General features: G+C 46.7%; 1 protein-coding gene across 1 annotated transcript in view; it reads left to right on the top strand.

Annotated features, from left to right (window-relative positions):
* WWC1 (WW and C2 domain containing 1) overlaps window positions 1–22,626 on the top strand; it is a 385,050-nt gene that overhangs the window by 122,921 nt on the left and 239,503 nt on the right. Inside the window, exon 2 of the mRNA XM_078653391.1 lies at window positions 16,317–16,426. Within this exon, the coding sequence (XP_078509517.1) occupies window positions 16,317–16,426 (110 nt within the window). The remainder of the gene's footprint in view (window positions 1–16,316; window positions 16,427–22,626) is intronic.

Raw genomic sequence — 22,626 nt, 5'->3', positions numbered from 1 at the left:
GATTGGATCTAATGCCTTTACTACTATCTCAGTACTTAATTTTATAGTGTCCCTCCTTCCCCAACGGATAGCATATCCATTTTTTTTCCCTAGTTCTATATCCTGCACCCATGCTATTTTATAACGAGTTTTCTTAGACACCCGGCTTGGAACTTTTATGTTCACACTAATGGCCAAGTAGTCACTCATGACGTTATGATGGATATCAAAGGCATTCTTATAGCTAGCATAGCGATTTGGGATGATGATAAAATCAATAAGTGATTTAGCACCTCTCCCTATAAATGTGTAATCAAACTCCACCGTAGGCATGCACAGGCGGTTAGAAAATCCCAAATCATGTTTAAACATAATTTCATTAAACTGGTCGCCTTTTGTAGTGTGTTGGAAGTGAAATGATGGGTCATCATTATCCAAGGTTAAACCACACTTCCCCCCACCCACCAATGGACACAGACTAGTATTAAAATCCCCACCTCAAATAGGTAAAGTTTCAGCATTGGCATTTAATTCTGAATTAGCGATATCTCTACTGAGCTTCTCTAGTATGGATCCCAAGTGGGCTATTTCAATGTTATTATAGAAATTTACGAGAAGCAATGCATTATTATAATCCGTCTGTATAAAAACCGTTTGGTAATACATTTCAAAACTAACCATCACACTCTTATGTGTGGCCAGCCGATTCGAGATATAGACACATAATCCTCTTTTTGGCCTACCACTAGGAGATTGAATCGCTGGAGTGTGGTATGTCTTGTACCAATTTATATGAATACTATCGATGGCCCAGGTCTCCTGTAGACACAGGACGTCAAATTTGTCAATAAAAGTTAGCCATGCAGGATTGTTCGCCTTGTTCCTTAGGCCTGCCACATTCCAGAACAGGATTCTGCATATCCCCGATTGATTATCAATTTGGTTCGTTGGACCACTGGCATTACCTAAGGTACTTTCCATTTTAACCTCTCGTATTTCATGGCCCTGTTCTGCAAAGTCGTAATAGCCAGGTTATCAGTTTTTAAAGTATGCTCAAATACATGGCGACCCCTTATGATTGAGTGTCAATTATTCTCATCTAAAGAAGTAAGGGGACCAAATCTGTTTGACACAGCCAGTGTGACCCGGTCCCTCCTGTCTCCAGCCTTGCTTACCATGGTTAACTGGGGTATTAGTGGTATATGGTGGGTAGAAAAACCCCAAGGGACGCACTTGGATGGTGGTGTTAAATGTGTTTAATCTGTGCATTCTTAATAGGACTTCCCTAACTAGGGCCGGTGAGCCTAACAAGAGCACTATGCAATCGACTTCATAGGCTTTATTACATTTGCCCACCCAGGCCACCCTCCTCACCATCTTAAATTCTTTAAAAAGAGCATTTGTTAGACCTGTCCTTTTACCCAACCAATTAATAGTCTTATTTCTTAAGGCAGTCCAGTTTTCTGCGGTTGCTGGTGAAAGTTGGGGAACGTCAACTAAGGTGATAGTGTATGGCGTTGCCGCTGTGGGGAGGTTAAGTGTTTGTCAATTATTCATCTCCCCAGAAGCATTGGTATTTACTCCAGCCACTTGTTCAAGTTTACTACTTTCCCCGCCTGAAACTTTAGGTCTAGTTCTTTCTTCTTTTTGTGCATTACTTTTGTCAGAAAGTATGGATATGTTAGGTCGCTGGTCATGGCAGTCACCCCGTTTGCTAGGTTCAAGAATTTTCTTATTTCCCAATGTAGTCGTAATAGTGCTAGACTTATCTAATTGCACCATACTTCCCAGAGATTTCTGATTTACTGCATCATTACATAATGAGCTCTTCTGGTGGACCCCTAAGAATTTTTCTATACCAGTTTCTATTTTATCCAACCTTAAACTAAGGGAGTTAATTTATTGCGACACAAATTCTTTTAAGCCTTTTATGGCTACGAATACCTCTACTAGTTCGCTAGGGATTACAGTTGCCGTTTTTTCCCCCTCAAAGTGGCCAGCTCCCTTTGTGTTTTGTCCCTGCCCCCCTGTGTTTTCCCATACGGCCTTTTTGACTGTGTCTTAGGAAATCTAGGGGTATGGGTTGGCACCGGATGGATTACTACTGCATCTCCAAAGGTGTTATTAGCTACCGCTGGTTTGGGCGAGTTACAAAATTTTTTCTTTGGTGGTAATTGGTTGCTTTCTGCAGGATCATTTAGAATATCATCAGAAATTTCCTGGACGCACCCGTTATTGAGTTTGACACGAGTAGCATTGTAAAGTCCTCCTATCTTCTCTTTTCCCTTGTCTCTATTCCTCACTATATTCTTTACCCGTCGTTCTTTTCCCTAGCTTCCTTTCTCTCATTTTCTTATAACCCTCTCCCCTCCCGGTTTTTGCCTTACACATTAAGCTCGCTCCTGTTTCTCTTCTTCCTATCAGTAGCTTTCTACAAGCATTTGCAATGCAATAGTTCTCGCATTTCTTAAAGCTACAGCTGTTGACGTTAACAATGACTTTGTTTTTTACTTTTGCTTTTTTATACCAATAGCAATTGCGCTATGCAAATATATTTGACACTGCAAATAAAAAAACAAAAGTAAAAAGCATTGTAATTTTCAAAGTCAACAGCTCTAACTTTAACAAATGCGAGACCTATTGCATTGCAAATGCTTGTTTCTTAAGGTGCAATATATTGGATAAAGGTGCATTCTCAGGGCCTCTCCTTTCAGTGTTACTCTCTTTTTGTGATTTAGTGAAAAATATGGACATTTGTGCTGCTTTGCTGTTTGCTGATGGTAACGTAATAACTGCTCACAGATTACAATCTTGCTTGTCCCGACCATAACCTCATCTCTTTGGTAATAAAATATACGGTGTTAGGTTCTGATTTAGATTAATTGTTTATTAGAATCCATGTTGACTATCAGTGGCATGCAATTTCTGCCCTGTAGTTTCACTACCTTCTGACGAACGATGATTATGTATTTTTGTTCACTAATTTATAAAATCATATGTTTTGCATGACACGAGGATAAAATTCTTCACGTCGCTCACTGGAGATTGTTGCTGCATTTGTAAAAACCTTTACATTGTGTTTCCTCATTCAACTTCTTTATCACTTGTTTCTTTAATTCAGACTATCTTTCAGCTAAGTGATTTTCTAAAGTTTGAAGGGACACTCAGAAAATGGATAAAGCGTAATCCGTGGTGAGGTATTGAGGCTACAATAAGGATCAGAAAATTAAACCGAGAGAGAATGCTTAAACAGCTAGAAGTCTCCATTAAACAAAATTACAGGAGGTCACGTTGTTTCTCTGACTAAGTATATATAACTTCTCAGCTGCGAACAATAGAGGCCTATGAAGGATAAAGGCACGTTTATTGACAAATTCGTCGTGGCCAGGGGTTAGAGGTAATCAGGGCACAAGTCTTAAAAAAAGAAGTGGGGGGACTCTCCAAGTTAGGCGTGGTCACAGGAAGTGACATCACGACAGGGAGTGACATCACGACAGGGAGTGACATCACGACAGGGAGTGACATCACGACAGGAAGTGACATCACGACAGGAAGTGACATCACGACAGGTGTGAGCAGGACAAATGCAAGGCAGGGAGATCTGTTGAATAGGATGGCTCCCAAGATACTGTAGCTGTAGTGTAAATAAAAGATTCCACATTAGGCAACTGTCAGCATTTTCATAGTTGAAGGAATGGTGGCATCCTGCTGTCACCGTCATTCATTCCTTAGAAACGATTCTGAGGCATTCCATAGATGTCCATCAATCTTGAGCACCCAAATGTTTATATTTGAAGAGGTTAAAGCACTTTTGGATGTTGGCGACACAGCAGTTTGCCTTTAATGAATGCATGGAGACCTTTCAAAAGTGATCATTTTTAACCCTAAACTTAGAAACATCAATGCTTCCTTGCCCTAACAACAATTCCACAAGGGAACTAAGAGGAAAGTCAATTGGAAAGGCCATGTATGATGTGCAGAGGAGCATTGGTCGAGAGAAAAGAAAAAGATACAGTTCCTCAAGCTTTGTTACGCGCTTGTAAAGGATGCTTATGTGTAAGGCTCCCAGTTTTTACAGATAAATACAGACAGAAAACAATGTGTTTACGGTCTACATTTATTTGTAAAAGTGGATAAATACAGAAAATTGTCGTACTTTTAAGTGACTCACTGTGCTGTCTTTCATAAATTATAGGCCAACAGTTGGACAGCATGTAAATAAAAAAACAGGAGGACATTTCTTTAAATAAAGGCATATATCAACATACATTTATGGTATAATGCTAGTATTTACAGTGGATGTATTGTTATGTAATATTTGCCAGCTTAATAGCTAAAACTCGCCAAACAGCAAAGTATGAGTGCTCGCCTATCAGATAAATAAATATGGAAATGTACAGTTTGACAACCTCATTTATATGCAAAGCACAAAATAAAAATGGATAAATACAGATAAAATGGGCACAAGAAAATACAGCCATCGTTGATCTGAAAAATCATTGAGAAAGCAGTGTGCACCAACTCCAAAACCAGAATTATCTCTTCCAGGACGACCACACTGGTGCCACAATATTGCTAGTGAGAATCTCCTGATTACCAACAAGGACAAAGCCAACCCCCTGGCCCAAAGTAACCCCTCTACAGCCTTGTCACGGTTAACAACTAAACAATAATCTGCCCAGTGGGGAGGCTCTTGCACTTCTCAATGGTTCACTTTCCAAGGCACCATCACCAACATTCCTGTGTTTCCTTGTCGCATAACTTAGCCCTGCCGCATAATTTGGTCACCATCGCATAATTTCAGTTGCTCTCTCACATTGCTTCTGTTGAAGTTTACTTCGATACTACTGTAAAAACCCCAACCCCCCCCCCCCCCGCCCCCGTAACAGCACTGCTCCCGCTGGACACTGCATAGCACTGGAGCAAACATACCAACAAGGGGCGCTATATCTGAGGCAAGAGCCCTGTATCTTCAAGGGGCCCACACAGATAGCTGTCGACCCCTTTAGAAATATCGCCTCTGTGAGCATCAAGGTGATGAGTGAATTATTTTAAAATTAACATGCGTTTTGAGATTTTCTTTGTTTACAGACTAAGCTGCATTTAAATGCTCACATTTTTACAAACAAGGGAATGGACCCTCTTATGCCCAAATGTACACACTATGGGGAGAAGCTGGTGTTACGGCCTGGTTCTGCCCACGATCACATACTTTGGTCAAACGGAATAGCTGGAATTATGGCTCTGGCCCCCTGCATTCTAAACCTCGCCACCCCATCACCTATAAAATTAAATGGGATAGAGGACTCCCCCCCCCCCCCCCCCCCCCCAACACTACTTCTAGCTGAATAGAGGGCCGCATATGCGACGGCAGAAATAACAATCCTGCTGCATTGTTACTCTAAAACACGTCTGATACTTTTCACAATATTTTTCTTTTTCTGAAAGCGGAGTTTATTTCCTGGGTGTTAAAGATGTAAAATTAAAAATGTATTTCTTGGAAACACTCGACCTTTGGTGGCGATGTCGAAATAGATGCAGTACTGCTCCTTTTATTGTCTGGCGAGGCACACATTAAATCAGTTAGCAGATGGCTGTGGCAAAAGAATAAGGAACATGGATGTGATCACGTTTTAGTTTCGGAAGGTCACCTGCGAGACTTGTCAACAGTGATCGCTAATTTTTCTGAAACTGCTTTCTCACTGAGAGCACATCCCCCTCCCCCCCGCCCCCCCGTTTGACTTCCAGGTACCCGCTAATCTTTTCTCATTAGGGGATGATGGGCCATGTGGGGCATGGTGACCGGCGGCAGTCCGAGAAGATTCAGCCAGACACCCGGAAATGCATTCTTTGTGGACTTTGTGCGCGCTCCTATTTGGGAAGGGTAGACGGCGTTTTGATTGAGCAGGGTGGACGGCGTCCACCCTGGAAAACCCTGGAAAATAAGTGGGGGGATGCCGTCCACCCGCGTGGTACCCCGACTTGTGCCCTGGAGGTAATGAAACACTGGAGTGGAAAGAGCTGCATAATCTTTTCTTCGAAGACGTCCGAAAGAATAGTGCAAATGTCCTGAGAAGGTCAGAAGCCTTGCTCTAATGCTGCAGGTTTAGTGAAGGATTTCTTTTTTTCCTTCAAAATACTTTATTGATTTTCCAGAAGAAAAATACAAAAATGATTTTGTAGGAGGGTTAGTATATCATATATACAAGGCCAATAATGTCACATATAAAAGCATAACATGAGGTTAATACGCCTATGAGAGTATCAAGAGGCTAACCCAAATGATCAATAATAAAAGAAGAAAGACCAGTTGAAAGGGAGAGAAAAGAAAAGAGAAAGGGGAAGAAGAAAAGGGAAACAAAAGCTAGACGAGTGGTGTTATATGCTTACAAAGTTCTATGCAAATGCGGGCACCAGAGCAATCCGATATTGATAGGCATAATATACCACAGTCTAGTACTGGTAATGTCAATTAGCTACATAGTGATCCAAGAGATACAGCTGTAAGGGCACGAGCCATGGCCTGCACCCTTAAGGGCACGTGGTGTGACTCATAGACATACAGTGGTGTTTATGGGGGTTTGTAGGAGTCGAGATAAGTGTCCAAAGAGTTCCACATCAGCCTGGATGACGGTTTCCACAGAGAGTTCTGTAATGCAATGTTATCTGCCCCTCTGAGAAGGGTGATCCAGTTTAACCAGCCTTTATAAGATGTCCTGTTCGTGTCCTTCTAGTTTCACTATCCTAATAATTTCCCTTGAGAGTTTTTAGCGCTGGCAATACAGTCAGCCAGGAATGCCCTTCTCTTCGAGTCAAGTCATTTATGATAGTCTTCCAAGGCATTTTTATATGTGTTTTTAGAATCCGGTGAGTATGACTTTCTTCACTTACGTTCCAGTCTTTTACAACTGCTTTCTTCCTGTCTGACTTCTTCTGAGAACCACAGAGCGTATGGGGCGAGATCTGGATAGGCTAACAGATTTCAGAGTGGCAGTTTTATCAAGCGCTGCCTGTTGTGGGGGTGTGTGCTGGGCCCCCTTTAGTGATTAGTGCTTGCGCAGGGGCGGGGCGCGGTGCCGCGACAACACTCAGGCACACACAGTGTCACGGTCGGAAGTGACGTGCACGAGCGCGCGTCCTTCTTTTATTGGACCCCGCAGGCCACGCCTGGCCTGCGGATGTGTGGATGCCTGTGCGTAAGTAAACTAGACCGTTACATCACTACATCCCTATCCAACTCTATAAAACTTTTTTTCCACAATGTCCAATCAGTGTTTTCAACTAGGTGGAAATTCCCCACAATATGTTCCTGTACTTGCGTGTCCCTTGATGTAAACTTCAGGGCCTCAGCAGACCGGCATAGTCTTTTAATCTTTGGCTCGGTGGTGGATTGGGCTGCAGGTTGTACCTCTGCGCGTGGCCCCGGCCATTTTCCATGCTTTGGTGATTGTCCGTGCCCGCATCCGACGGAGTCGTGGATATCGGTTCCGGCTCAAATCTCTCCGTCTGACTCCCTGATGGTGAGCTGCTCTCTTCCTCCGGCACAGCTGTCACCTGCGATCCACAGTCTTCTCCCGTGCCTTTCGAACATTGTCTCGATGCTGTCGGGATCGCTTTGAACCAGGAAATGTTCCTCGAGACTTCCTCTTCGCCTTTTCTTGCAGTGATCATGGTACCTTTGGTGGATGTTATGGTCCAAGTGCCTGGCTCGTATCGCGTTTGGAACTTGCCTCCCGGACGCCTGTTTCGTATGATCACTCGGGTCCCCTGCCTTAGGATTCTTGGAGTCGCCCTCCGGCGTCGACTTGCTCGTTGGTTCCCTAGTCGTCTTCGTTCTTGAGTGTCTTCCGTGTGGGCCAAGTCTGGTATCCACCCCGGGATGCTGGGCAGAAGGTCTCGTCGTTGGCCTTGGAACATGAGGGTCCATGGGCTCCTTTGCGTGGTGCAGTGAGGGGTTCCCCGATACTCCCGTAGGAATTCGTGCAGCCTCTGTTCGGGGTCAGCTTGCTCCACTACCGCTATCCGGAATATCTTATTGAGTGTTCGCATAAACCTCTCAACGTCCCCATTGGCTTGGGGCCACTGAGGTGTGATGCGACGATGCAGGATGCCTCTGGACTTCAGGAATGTGGCAAACTCAGTTCCCTGGAATGGCGGTCCATTGTCGCTCCGTATTTCGGTAGGGTATCCAAACATGGAGAACATTTTTTCTAGCGCCGGGCCGACATGTGTGAACGCAGTGGAGACAACCCTTTCCACTAAAGGGTATTTTGAGTAAGCGTCAATGGCCACCAGCGTGTGTCCTTCCCCCGGGAAGCTACCAAAATCTATGCTGACCTTGGTCCAGGGTGACATGCAAGCTTCTTCCGTAATTACTGGTGCAGGTCTGTCGGGGTCGCTGGTCAACTGACATGACAGGCAGTTTTTTACATACTCGTCCACTGTGGTTTCAAGCTCCGGGAACCACACCTTTTCCCGCATACGTGCTTTCATCTTCGTCGCGCCCTGGTGTCCTCCATGGGCGAGTTGGGTTGCTCGGTGCCTTAAACTTTGTGGGATCACTAGTCGTGACCCTCTGAGTAGTACTCCATCTTCTGTGGCACTTAGCTCGTGCCTGACATGCCAGATCTTCGGGAGTGCCTCTTTGTCTTCTGCAGTCCAGGAGTTGGGTGGGCGTAGGTAGTCAGTCCACGAGCCTTCCTGAACTGCCTGCAGCGACCTCATGTAAATATTGTCGGCGGTGGCTGCTTCCTTGATATCTTCTATTGACATGCATTGTGGGCATGAGGTGAGTGCCACCCACCGTGCGTATTCCTCACAGTCATCATCCACCGGTGCCGGCTCTGGTTGTGTGGGGTGACGCGATAGATAGTCTGCAGGATTCTTGGCCCCTGGGCGATACACCACCTCCATTTCATACGATTGAAGTTGAATCACCCAGCGCTCAATGCGAGGTGGTGGGTGGGGTGCATATCCCTTGAAGATGGGCACTAAAGGTTGGTGGTCAGTGACCATGACGAAGGAGTGTCCTTGTAGGTACAAGTGAAAATGGCTACAGGCCCACTTGATGGCGAGAGCCTCTCTCTCGATTTGTGCGTACCTGGTTTCGGTAGGGGTCAGAGCCTTACTGGCGAAGGCTAATGCTGTCCACTGCCCGGGTTCATGTTCTTGGGTCAGGACAGCGCCAAGGCCCACCGGACTGGCATCGACGATCACCTCCGTGCGTTTGGCGGGGTCGAAGTACGAGAGGGTGGCTTTCTCCAAGAGGGCATCCTTGATACCTTGAAAGGCTTCATCTTCCTTCCCGCCCCACTGCCACGCGGCGTCCGCCTTGGTCAGTGCTCGCAGAGGCTCGCTTCGAGTAGCCATGCACGGAATGAATCGGCCACAGTACGTGGCCATCCCCAGAAAACTCTTCACCTCCGTCGGGGATTTCGGCGCTGGGGCGTCCTTTATGGCTTTGGATTTCCTCGGGTCAATCTGGATTCCCTCTTGGTTGAACACATAGCCAAAGAATTCAATTGAGGGTTGAAAGAATTGACATTTTTCTCTGTGGAGTGTCGCTCCATGGGTACTCAGTCTCTTGAGGACATCCCGAAGGTTCTTGTGATGTTCAGACGCGGTGGCAGAGTGTATCAGAATGTCGTCGCTGACATTTGTCACCCCGGGTAGTCCAGACAGGAGTTCTCTGATTGTGTTTTGGAACACCTCTGCTGCTGATGAGATGCCAAAATTCAGCCGCTTGTAGCGCCGGAGACCTAGATGGGTACTAAAGGTGGTGATGAAACGAGACTCCTCCGCTAGTGGCAATTGGTGGTATCCCGCGTTGAGGTCAATTTTGGAAAACCACTTCGACCCATTGACGTCGGCCACTATGTCGTCCATAGTAGGAGTCAAATGTCTTTCCCTTCGGATGGCGGTGTTTGGTAACCGCATGTCGATGCACAAATGGATTTCGCCCGGTTGCTTTGGTTTCTCTACAATGACCATGGGCGAGACCCACAGAGTGGGTCCCGTGACCTTTTCGATGACGCCCAGGCACTCAAGTTTCTCGAGTTCTTTTTCCACCAATGGGCGAAGGTGAAAAGGTATCCGTCGGTGGCGTAGTGCAGTGGGAGTGACATATTTGTCAATGTGGAGTTTAACAGGTTCACATTTTATGCATCCCAGCCCTCTGAAAAGTTCCGGGAATCGTCCCAATAGCTCATCCACTTGGTGTGCTCTGATACGGTTGGCGAATGCTATTAGTTTCAGGTCCTCCGCCGTGTGGCTACTTAGCAAGGTGTCAGCCTCTCGGTTGATGATGTGAACAGTCGCCATTACCTCTGACTCGTCGGCTTGGATGGGTATTATGATTTTGCCTTTGAGGGGCAGTGGCGTGTCTGCTCCGTAGGCGAAGATTCTTGTCTTGGATGGTAGCACTTCAGGCCGTGGGCGTAGCTTGTTAAACTGTTGCAGGCCCATCACATTGACCGTGGCGCCAGTGTCAATGATTTCCTTGACCTCGTTGTTTCCCATCTGCACAATGCATGTTGGTTGTGGTCGTCGTCGTTGTTTGAGCTCCCTTGCGAACGAGACGATGTAGGCCTCTTCGTCCTCCGACTCAGAGTCATCATACACTGTGGGTAGGTGCCTTTCTGCTTTCACCGGGGGTGATTAGGTTAGTGATAGTTGACGAACGGCCTTGGTAGGCGTCCGTGGTCCCTTGAAGTTCTTGGATTGGTTCTTCCTGCGGCAGACCGATGCAAAATGGTTTGGAATCCCGCAATTCGCACATGTTTGCCCCTGGGCTGGGCAGTCTTTGGCCGCGTGAGGTTCATGGCCGCAATATCCACACCGGGCTTGGGGTGAATCTCTCCGATATCCTCTCGGTGGCGGTCCACGTAGTCGCGGCCGCACAGCATCTGCACGTTCCAACTTGATAGGTTCGGGCTTGACTGCGGTTTTGTGTAGGGCCTGTTCCATGGCAGTGGCTCTGACGCTTGAAAGTTCGTGGGACCTGGCCAGGATTAAGATGTCTTCCAGTGAGATTCCGGGTTTGCGCAGAATCAATCCTCTCAGTGTCTTGTCTCTACACCCTTGAATGATCTGTCGTCTTATGGCTCTCGGTTGGTCCTCATCCGTGGCGCTGGCTAGTTCTCTGACACGGGTATGGAACTGGTCCATCGACTCCCCCTCCCGCTGACCGGCCTGGCCCAATTTAAATACTTCGAAGTCTACATTCAATTGGGGATCGAAATGGCCATTGAGGGCCGCAACAGCCGCGTCATAGCTATCCGCAGCACCCGTATTGGGTAAATGTTTGAAAAGTCTGAAAATTTCATCCCCCGCATAGTGAAGTAATAGTGATCTTTTTACCGCATTGTCTGTTTCTCTCGTGACCACGAAGTAGTTTTCCAGTCTCTCGAGCCAGATCTTCCATCGCGGCGAGGCCGTAGACGGGTCCGCTGCTTCGCTGAACGGTGGTAACACCCCCGCAGCGGCATGCTGAAATGGGATGTTGATGGTGGGAGCAGGTGCGTCTCCGTCCCCCATGGCGAAAGTGTCCCTGTAGGCAGGTGTACTGCTGCAGAAAGCGTCGCTGTCTTACTAGCGCCGCTCCGTGATGCCACGTGGTAGCTGTGCGGCCCACCACGGTCTCGTCGCAGGCGTGGTAGGCCTCCTGTGGCTTGAGGGCGTCGTGACGCCTTCTGGGGTCTTCCTGTGGGCACCAGGTCGTCAGTAGTGTCCCTCCAGGGCGTGACAGGACCTCCTTTTGTCCACACCCAGCACACGCGCAATGTGTGAGGGACAACAGGGCGTTTTCCGCGGCTCACGCGCAATGCGTGAGCATTGGCAGGGTGTCGCGCCGGCACTTGACTCACGCGGGATGCGTGGCGTTCAGCAGCCGGTCGCGTTTTCCAGGCGGCCGGAGCAGTCGCCGTGTCCACGTCTGTTCCGCTCTTGCTTTCCTTGTCGTTTCCTTTCCTTTTCCTTTGTTCTTTTTTTGACAATGATGCACCCAGCGCCACCGAAGACCCAGGCAGGGAAGCAGGGACAGGAGGGCCGGCCCAGCGAAAGCAGGCGGCTCGGCTGGGAGACACGCGGTAGGCACCGCGGAGAGGAGCAGACCGCTCCGGGCAGGCTGTCGGTGGACGGGCGAGGGTTGGGCCCCCTCCGCTCGTCGCCAGTGTTGTGGGGGTGTGTGCTGGGCCCCCCTTTAGTGATTAGTGCTTGCGCAGGGGCAGGGCGCGGTGCCGCGACAACACTCAGGCACACACAGTGTCAGGGTCGGAAGTGACGTGCACGAGCGCGCGTCCTTCTTTTATTGGACCCCGCAGGCCACGCCTGGCCTGCGGATGTGTGGATGCGTGTGCGTAAGTAAACTAGACCGTTACATCACTACACTGCCGTCAGCCACGTGTTAAAACGCGCAGCGCCGTGGTCGAAGTTGCCCGTATTTGCATGAGCATCTATCTTGGAATGGGATTTCTTTAATAGAAAACTAATTGCAAGATTGCCAACCGTGCTTGTACATACATCATGACACATGCATTTTCATACAGCTGCCAACCAACAAAGCATTGACAACCCATTTGAATGACCTTTTACGGCGTAGAATTACTGGCTTTGCCGCTTCCTGTTTTTACTGTCTAAAACAGCATCACCCAAATTTACTTTGCTACTTTATCTGACTCCGCTTTTACCATGTTCTGCTGCTGCAGCACTAAGAGGTGCTGAACATATGCACATATCTCAACAAGGAGGGTGTGGCATGTATCCTAGTCTTTTCCTTCAGTGTGTTCCAATTACTTGAAAGAACCCACATTAGGCTCCTTCTCCCTCCTCGCGGCCAAGGCTTAGAACTCCCTCCCCAAACCCCTCCCCCTCCCCCTCCACCTCTGACAGAGTGCACCGCTCCCCAAGTTCCTAAAGGACCTCAAGACCTGGCTCTTCAATGGAACTCAGTGAACCTCCATGATCTGCGGACCACTCCCCTCCCTCTGCGCCTTGAGACCCATTCTAGGTGAGTTGCTAACGCTTTACAAACCCCTGATTGATCGATTGATTGATGGATGTCCAATCCTGATGCAAAGACACTACACAGTAGGACTGGCCGACATTTTCTTTTGTGTTCTTAATGTGAATTGCACGTTACGCGCTCCACAGAGGCCGAGAACGTTGGACTAGGTCACAAGTGAGATCTGATGTGAAAAGAAAGCATAATGAGCATTGTTGAGTTTCTAATACTGAAAGCATAACTTGTATCCAGTGTCTGGTAAAGCATATACCCCTGCATAGAATACTGGAGCCTTTCATCCCTTGTGTTCAGGAAATACCCATCAGTAAATGCCCTCTCTGCAAGTTCTAGGCCAGAGCCCCATCAGTAAATGCCCTCACTGCAAGTTCTAGGCCAGAGCCTATGCAACTGCATTGCAGCAACAAAAGAATTACGTAGGGAACCAGTTTACTTTTAAACTGTGATGCAAAGTCAAATGTTGTTAGAAAATCAACTTTACAATGAATCTCCTCTCTTGACCAGGATTCTTAACATTCAGATGAACTTGTGAACCAGATCATGAGGCATGTTAATAGTACCTAGTATGACCTTTGTCAAGATTGTCCGTGCCCTAAAGTTCAGGAGCATTCCTTTCAGAATCATAACACAAGTCCATCTTGACAGAAGGCTTCCAAAAAGTAGTAGTAGTCGTAATTATGAAAAAAGAAAACGTTTTCCTGAGCCCATAACGACATTTTAGCTAAATCCTTTAACTAATGTAGTGATGAGTGTGCCCACAGCCCACTTTGTGTGGCTGCAAAGTTTTATCACATGAGTCCGCTCATTCTATAAGAGGAAAGTAAGGCGGAACTTCCAATGGTCAGGATCTTTTTCCAGAGTAAACATTTCAGATAAGGAAGGTGGGTGTTTCCTATTCTACCTGGGTCTGTCCAACATTTATGTATTAATAGTTTTTGATATAGCACTGCTGACCTTGAGGGGTGGCAGAGTGTTTTACAACAATGGTATAAGAGCAAACGCTCTGTAGAGCACAGTGCATGCATGAAAATTACAATACTAACACAACTACATACCATCACACTGCTACAAGCGTGACAGTCTGACAATTCCAGGCGACCAAAGCTATAAAAATGACTTGGGAGGCAGGAATTCATTTTTCTTGTATGTTTAATTAATAAACAGCAGCTGTTGTGCTGATCTCCAACTTAAACCGACAGTGCCACCATGTGGCAGACTGTTATAAGTGCCGTTTTTAGCAATTAAGTGCTGTTGCTGAGCACCAGAAACCACCAGCTCAAATTAAGCACTGCTCCGTGATTTATTAGTTTGCAAAGGAATCTGAATAATCGACATGGGGCAGATATGTGCACCTGATGAGGCAAAGAAATCAAACATGTAATCTATGACAGATGAAGGCATTTATATAAATCATTTACTTTACTTCTAGTTTATCATTTTGATGGGCATGCATGCATGCAAGCAGTTTGTTGCATTACCCCATTTAACAACAGTATGGAGACGTGGCGTCCAGGCTCAAGTGAGTAAGACCGAATCCCATGTCATAGTCTTATGCTTTATATGAATATTAAATGTTCTGTTAGTTCCCAGGTATTTGCTGATGTGTTTAATTATCATCATAGCTGTTAATTCCGTAATGTGCAGGGGGCCATGCTAGAAATATGCAGTCTCATAGGGTTGATGGTCCCTAGGTAGCACAGGGACTATGAAGTAAAAAATACTAGATAAAAGAATAATTTCAAATATAAGAATTATTATTTCATTTAATTATTTTAAATAAGTTTAGTATAAAGTTTGCTGAACTACTTTCAACTGCGTCATTCTTTTAGAGAAAGTGGGCGTACAGGTATGTGTTGGACTAAGTTCCAAGCTTCTTGGTGTGTCCACAAACTTAGTTGGTTGTGGAATGAATGAATTGATGCAATCTGTAGTTTTCTTGGACGGTAGCTAAGAGTTGAGATGCAGGTATGCAACAGTGACACTCCGGTTCTCCACGCGTGGCAATAAATGAGGGCGTGAGCCAAGGTTACGCACAGAGTATTTGCTGTTGAGTGGAAGCCTTTTGGGCAATTTAAATGGGAAATGATTCAAAAATAGGCTTCAAATTTAGGCTCAAAAGAAACACGTTCTCAATTTAAAAATCTCGTGATGTTTGGCTTGTGGCAAATGATAGTTGAGATCAGCCCATGCTGTTGTTTCGCAACCATTCTGTTTGTTATGTATACTAGTTAATCTTTGAAGGGGGTCTCAATTTAAGAAAGATCACCTCTGATGTTCTCCTCAATGGTGCTTACATGATAGCCAGTAATCTAACTTTAATCTGCCAGGCATTTTGGTTTTATGAGTGGAGTGCATGTAAAGTATTGTATAATAGAACTTTAAGTGGAGTCAGAGATTAACACAGCACAAGCATTAACAAACCTCACTTGTCCCTGCCTCTCCTAACTCACAAGGGCCCCAGAATTGCATTGTGCCCCAACCCCCTTACTTACCATGGTTGTCGATTGCGAAGGTCCCAATTTCCCAGTTTGATCAAGTTCTGGCGAACTCCAGATGGACTAGGCTGACCTGGAATATACAGGAAGCACATAACCTGACAACATGTGCCTTGATAGCGTTCATTTTCTTATCAGATCGCCCTTTCTTTTCTGTGTCATTTTGTTTTGCAAGACGGCATGCTTTCTTGCATCTGTGGAATGTGCCGACCCATGCTCAAAAGTTTGTCAAAGGTTAATTTCAGTAACAGGAACAAAGGGCAGGAATGTTGTGGTTAGTGCGTACGGCGCTTTACTGGTTGCAGTAGGCTAAAGTCTCGTCATCGGTTCCTAATGCAACCTTTATTGCTTAAGGGGAAAACTGTCCTTTGTTAAGTACAAAGCAATGAACGGGTGGTGTCCTGCATTGCCTTGTTTTTTTCATCTTTAAAAAGGTTTGTACTTGGGAGGCAAGGCTAGCGTGCTGCTTCTACTGCTTAGCATTGTATGGAAATAGCCCACACCCAAAGCCGAACTGTGTTTTAGCAGCAAGAGTTGTTTACGAGCAAACAATGCCGTACATGTTGTCCTACTGACGGGATGATGGCGGAGCCAAGGTTGGGAATGCCTTTCGGCCACATACAGTAAATAAATGGTTCATAGGTTTACTTTTCTGTTTTTAAACAAACAAGTTGAGCAATTTTCTTGGCCAGTACGCTGGAAAATCTTCCAGCACAGTATGCCTTCCATAAAGGTCACTGATATTAGGATGATTACCTTGTGGGCTTTGTGGCATGTACTGCTTTTAATACAGTTTTTCTGATTTTGTTGTTGTTTTTGTTTAGATACACCAAGCCGCTCACCTTTGCTGACTGCATAGGTGATGAGTTGCCTTTGGGATGGGAGGAGGCCTACGACCCTCAAGTTGGTGTTTATTACATTGATCACAACAATGGTGAGTGGCTTTCAGGTGATTGTTAACTGTGTACATTAATCCAACATGCTCTCAAGCTGTTAGTGGTATCTTACTTCCGTCTTAGTTATGAGCAGGGCTTTGAGTAGGATGAAAGAACTGGATGGTCTCACAAAGGGGCGTGGCCGAAGTAATTAAGTGCGTGGCTTAAACACACGCTAGGTACACATCTGTGTTTCGCATAGTGCGCCGTCCGGCTCAATCAATAACTATTTGTAAAGCGCAACTACCTACCCGTGAGGGTCTCAATGTGCTGGTAGGGGTGGGGGGGGCTCCGTTGAGTGCTGGCGTAACCCGAAAAGCCAGGTCTTAAAGTCCTTCCTGAACTGGGGCAATGGGGGAGATTGCCGGAGGTGGAGGGAGTTCCAGGCTTTGGCTGCGAGGTAGGAGAAGGACTTTCCTCCCATTCTAGTCTTGCGGATACGTGGGACAGAGGTCAGTGAGAGCTGGGCTGTCTTTTGGGTGCATGGAAGGAGAGGTGGCTGTTCAGGAATGCAATGCGGGTCTGGTGTTGTGAAGGACCTTCAATGCGTGTGTGAGGAGTTTGATGGTTATTCTTCTTTTGAGTGGAAGCCAGTGGAGATTGCGGAGGTGTTGGTTGATTTGACTGGAGATGTCGAGGAATAGTCTGGCTGCGGCGTTCTGGACGGTCTTGAGTTTGCGAAGGAGTTTCTTGTTGATTCTGGTGCAGTGAGCGTTGCCATAGTCCAATCTGCTGCTGAGTGCCTGCGTGACAGTTTTTCTGGATTTTGTTGGGATCCATCTGAAAGTCCTAAGAAGCATGCGGAGGGTGTTGAAGCGACGAGTCTAGTATGATGCTGAGGTTTCGTGCGTGGTCTATCAGGGTGGGGGATATCCGAGGGCAGAGGGCCACCAGGAGTCGTTCCATGTGGAGTGGGTGGAGCCAAGGATGAGGACTTCTATCTTTTCTGAGTTGAGTTTCAGGCAGTTGTTCTTCATCCAGGTGGCGACGGCTTTCATCCCTTCTTGGTAATTTTGTCTGGTGATGTTGGGTTCGTTGGTGAGGGAGAGGATCAGCTGGGTGTTATCGACGATGTTGAGCACGTGGTTCCTGACAATGGTTGTGAGAGTAGTCATGTAGATGTTGAAGAGGGTGGGGCTGAAAGTGGATCCTTGGGGCACTCCACAATTGGTCTCCGTCTGTTCCGAGAGGTAGGGAGGGAGTCTGACCCACTGAGTTCTGCCGGTGAGGAAGGAGAAGATCCAGTCAAGTGCCTTGCCGTGGTTGCTGGCGCCGTGGAGTTTGGTGGATAGGTTGAGGTGGGAGACTGTGTTGAATTAAGCTGAGAGGTCCAGGAGGATGAGGGCTACCGTTGAGCCCTGGTCGAGGAGGGAGTGGAAGTCGTCTGTGATGGCGAGTAGGGCGATCTCGCTGCTGTGCTTGCTTTTGAATCCAGATTGGGAGCTGTCCAGGACTTGTTTAGCTTCAATGAAGTTTGCTAGCAGGGTATTGACTGCCTTTTCAATGACCTTGGATGTGAAGGAAAGCAGGGAGATGGGCCTGAAGGTCTTGAGGTCCGTCCGGTCCGTGGAGCATTTCTACAGGAGAGGGTTGACTTTAGCGTGTTTCCAGTCATCAGGGAAGCTGGCGGTCTCAAAAGAGCAGTTGATCGTCTGAAGTAGTTCGGGTGCAGAGGTGGTTCTGTGTAAGATGTGGTGTGGTCAGGGGTCAGAGGGTGCTCCCGAGTGGAAGCTTTTCATGGTCTTCAAGGTGTTTTCTGTCATGAGTGGGATCCTTTTGAGCAGGGTCTGTTGGGTGGCATCGCATGAGGGGGGAGCTGGAGCGGGGAGGTGGTTTTGGCTGTCGAAGTTATCGTAGATCATCTTGATCGTGTGGTGGAAGAAAGTGCTGAGTCTGTTGCAGAGGTCTTGGGTGGGTAGGATGTCTGTTGATTTGCTGCAGGGTTTGGCGAATTCCTTGATGATGGAGAAGAGTTCTTTGGTGTGTGCGTTGGTGAGGATTCTGTCTTGGTAGAATTTCTTCCTTGTGGATTTGATGAGTTGGTGGTGTGCGGTGGTGGCTTCTTTGTAGGCGGTTCATGTTTCCAAGGTTTTGCTGTTCCTCTGTCTTTTTGAGTCATCTGGTCTGGATCTGGAAGTGGAGGTGCTTCATGGGTGTCGTTGTGTCGTCTGGGAGGGTGCTTTTGTGAAAGACTGCAATGCCTCCTCCTGAACGGATCGGGCATCCTAGTGCAAGATCTTGTATCCTTCGGGAATGTCGGTGGTGATGCCGTAGTTGGAGTTGGTCCAGGTTTCCGTGAGGAAGGCTACGTCAGGCGAGTAGGTGTTGAGGAGGTCCCAGATTTCTATGGCGTGCTTGTGTAAGGAAAGTAGGTTGAGGAGGATGCAGTTGAGTGGTTTGTGAGCTGTGATGTCCGGTAGTTTGGGAGATACTGCTGAGGTATGGAGGTGGGTAAAGGTGTGGCAGAACTGTAGGCAGGATAGAGGGCTGTGGATGTTGTTTGGCGTTCAGAGCTGGCAGTAGTTGTTGCGTCCAGGGTTGAGATCGTAAAGGGTGCTGGAGGTGTAGCGTTGGCGGGTCAGTGGACCAGGGTCCCTGGTGCTGATTGCGGTCGGGTCCCTGGTGCTGATTGCGGTCGGGTCACAGACGGGCTTGCCTTTGTCGCTCCTTTGGTGCACCAGTAGTGCAGCTGCCATTAAGTAGGGACCGGGGGAGGGTGGAGCAGCTGAGAGGCGGGACAGGAAGGACATCCTGGAGGGGGGGATCCGCAGGGATCCGCAGGGGTCCGCAGGGACAGCAGTGGCTGGTAGAAAGCTAAAGAAAGAGTGAGAAGAGTAAGGAGAGTGAAAAGTGAAAAAGTGACATAAGGACAAAACGAATGAAAGAGGAAAAGAGGGCACAAAAGAAAAGAGGCAAAGAGAGTTAGAGGCAGAACAGCAGAGTGCTCTCCCACTGGGGATGAGGCGCAAACAGGAGCCTTCAGGTGGAGGAGGGCCTCGAACACCCTGCAAACCGAGAGATCGGGGGGCAGCACTTAGTGGTGAAACTGCGTGAGGGAGAGCAGTCACACTGACCAGGTCAGTGGCTAGTATTTTACTGCTTCTGTCATTGCATCCAGGTATATAATACAACAAGTAACATTACACTTACAAGAAGTCATGAGTGTTGCCTTTGTCAATAGTTGTTATTTGCATAAGTTAAATAAGCAACAACTACGGCTTTGTTGTATATAATATTGAAAATGCTTCAGTTCTGACATAATGAAACTGTTAAAAGAACTATAACGATTCTCGTTGAAGTTACATTAAAGGCAGTGAGGGTTGTACTGCTGCAAAGTTAAGATTTGTTTTCACCCTGCAGGTGAGGGCAAAAATGTAAAGCCTGATGGGGACCATTCTCAGCACCTGCTTAGCCCCGTCAGGACCCATACCACTTGCAGCCCTGGTTGTGACCCACTCATGAATTTCAAACAGAAAGATAAAGTTGCTCTCTGGGAAAAAAAAGATTTGCCCCCAGTGATCATAATGCATACATTATAATGAAGATTGACTATAGAGAAGTGCTGAATAGCTCCCATTTTGCGGTGCAAGAGATTGCCCTGGACCAGCTGCATTCATCAAGCTGAAACATCTGTATTGTGGCACTGGATTACAGCGATGACACGAACTCTGACCATGAAGCTGAGGAGCTGTATAAGATGCATCTTTAAAGGTATACCAGTAAGGCTCCCAAGTCGCATCCGACTGGATAACAAAATGGTGAGCCATGCAAGCATCTCCCGCTGTCTAGACCACACATACAACTGTATGAGAGCTAGCCTCATTTGCCTGAATGGAGCAAAGCCACAGGGCCCTGCTTCCTGGAAGGGAGGCCTGTAAGCTTTCAGTACAGAAGCCCACAAGGCAGACAGCACAGTGAGTCACTACCTGGAAAACAGGATACTGCGGGATTGTACGAAACAATGGGACGTTGTTTGCACCTCAAAATAACTCAGTGGTGTTGGGCATTCATTTACAACTGCCCGTGCTCTGGTATAATCCTCAATTTTCTCTAAACTGATCTAAAAGGTGGTCTGTAAGAGTCAGCTGCGATGTGCAAAAATGTACAGAAAAGCATCAGCCACATCAAAGGTGTCCTTGGACAAGCACTTCTTGCTCAAAGTGCAGTCTGGTTTTAGGTTTTAAAAAATTGCACCATGCTTAAAGGCTCCTGAAATAAATTGCATACCCAGATTAAGTGGGAGCTAATTCACCCTTGATCTTCCCAAACATTATATTATATCCCTCATATCCTTACTTACAGCCAGCTCTATCCACTGGGGTGCTGTTATGTCATTCCCATTTTTCTTCTTCCCACGACAGTATAGAGTAGTGGGCTTAGAGTCATCCCATTTCTGCCATTGGACTTTACTGTGAGTGACTGCCTACTGCTCTTTCACAAGGATTATATCCACACACAAATTTGCTCCCTTCAATGACAGGGACTACGATAGCAATACGTGCTTTTTAAGATAAAAAAAATATTGGTGCTTTTTAAAAATGTTTTTTTCTTCTACACACTGAGTAGTTCTTTTAAGTTTTAGAGACTACCTTGTCAATGTGTGCTTTCTGAGACCAAAACTGTAATTTTTCGATTTTAATAATGACGATGTCCTGGCATCTCCCACAACGTTTTAGAACATGGCAGTACAGAGCAAGTACTGACATATCAAAAAGCAGGCAACCAGTGTCAGACAGATTGGCTTCAACAATACTTGTTTTTGCTAGGTGTGTATGTGTCTGCCAGTGTATGTTGTTGTTATTGCAGTCTTGTGTTGGCATTTTTTAAGAACATGTTGCCACTCCTATTTGCTCCTGTTTTGTGCGAAAAGAGTTGTTTCCAATGTGCAAGTGAACAATGTCCCTAACCTACAACTACAGGGTTCAAACCATTCCCAAACTGTCGGAAACAGATATTGGTGATGGGCCCGCACAAGTAAAACGTTTGATATCTGAGCTCAGGGCTCAACTCCAATTTGTATGGATAAGCCGCCCTCATTAACCCAGAGGCCCACTGGCTCCATGATGTGAAGCTGTATTTTGCCGAGCATCTGAAAAAACCATGGTAGTCCAACTAAAAGTCGAGGGTGCAACTCATTTCTGCTCTTGAGGCTGTTCTAGCAATGGGTGCTCTTTGAGTTCACCTGGTAAGTCGAAGTCAAAATTGAAGAAGAAACACAAGGCCAAGAGGGACTTTTCCCGGTCCTGACACTCGCTATCTTTATAGAAGACACGAGGGATTAAAGATGTCATCCAGGTCTCTCTCATGAGCGCCTTTTGAGAAGCTGATTTCATTATGAATCCTGATGCAGCCAGAGTTTCCTGGGTCATCGGTGACACCACAGCAGAACAAGGCCTTTGGGGAGGCCATTTTGCACATTTTAAGCACTCTTCCAGTTCTGTCTGGTACACCTTTGGGTCTTAAGCACCAGCCTCTTTCCATGCTGACTCTGGTGTCGACTTCCACTCTGGTTTCTCAACCTATGCTGGTCCCTTCAATGTTGACTCTGTTCTCAACTCAGCCGGTAACGGAGAGGAACTCTTTGCCAATGCCAATGTCCGACTAAGACAAACTCCTTGTTATCAATGGGAGTCTCTAGTTAGCAGAGGTAGGTACCTTTGACCAAGTAGGGGCGCTTGCGTATAGTCGGGCTAAGGGAGCTACACTCCTAAAAATAACCCCTGCGCACCACCTTGGTAGCTTGGCAAGAGCAGGCAGGCTTATCTCAGAGGCAGTGTTTAAAGCATTTGTGAAAACATACAGTAATACAGTGAAAACACTACAAATGGACACCACTGCAGTTTAGAAAAATAAGTAATCTTTATCTAGACTTAACATAAGACCAAACGACAAAAATCCACCATACAATATCAAGAATACGACTTTAAAAGGGTAGAAAATAGCTCACTTCAATGTAGATGGTAAATGTGACACTTTACTCTCAAAGTACCTTAGATGCGTAACGCAAAACAAACAAGAGGGTCACAGGGAAGGTGATGCGTCGGTTCCTTGCTTCGGGGGAGGTGATGCATCGGTTCCTTAATGCAGTGCAGGGGAGGTGATGCATCAGTTCCTTACCGGAGAGGAGGGGATGCGTCGGTTTCTTACTGCGTTCAAGTTACGATGCGACGAGATGGCACCGCGATGCGACAATACAGTG

Source organism: Lissotriton helveticus, chromosome 7, assembly GCF_964261635.1.
Source record: "Lissotriton helveticus chromosome 7, aLisHel1.1, whole genome shotgun sequence".
NCBI classification, from domain to species: Eukaryota; Metazoa; Chordata; class Amphibia; order Caudata; family Salamandridae; genus Lissotriton; species Lissotriton helveticus.
Note: the sequence above shows the minus strand (reverse complement) of the source record. Positions and strands in the feature narration are given on the sequence as shown.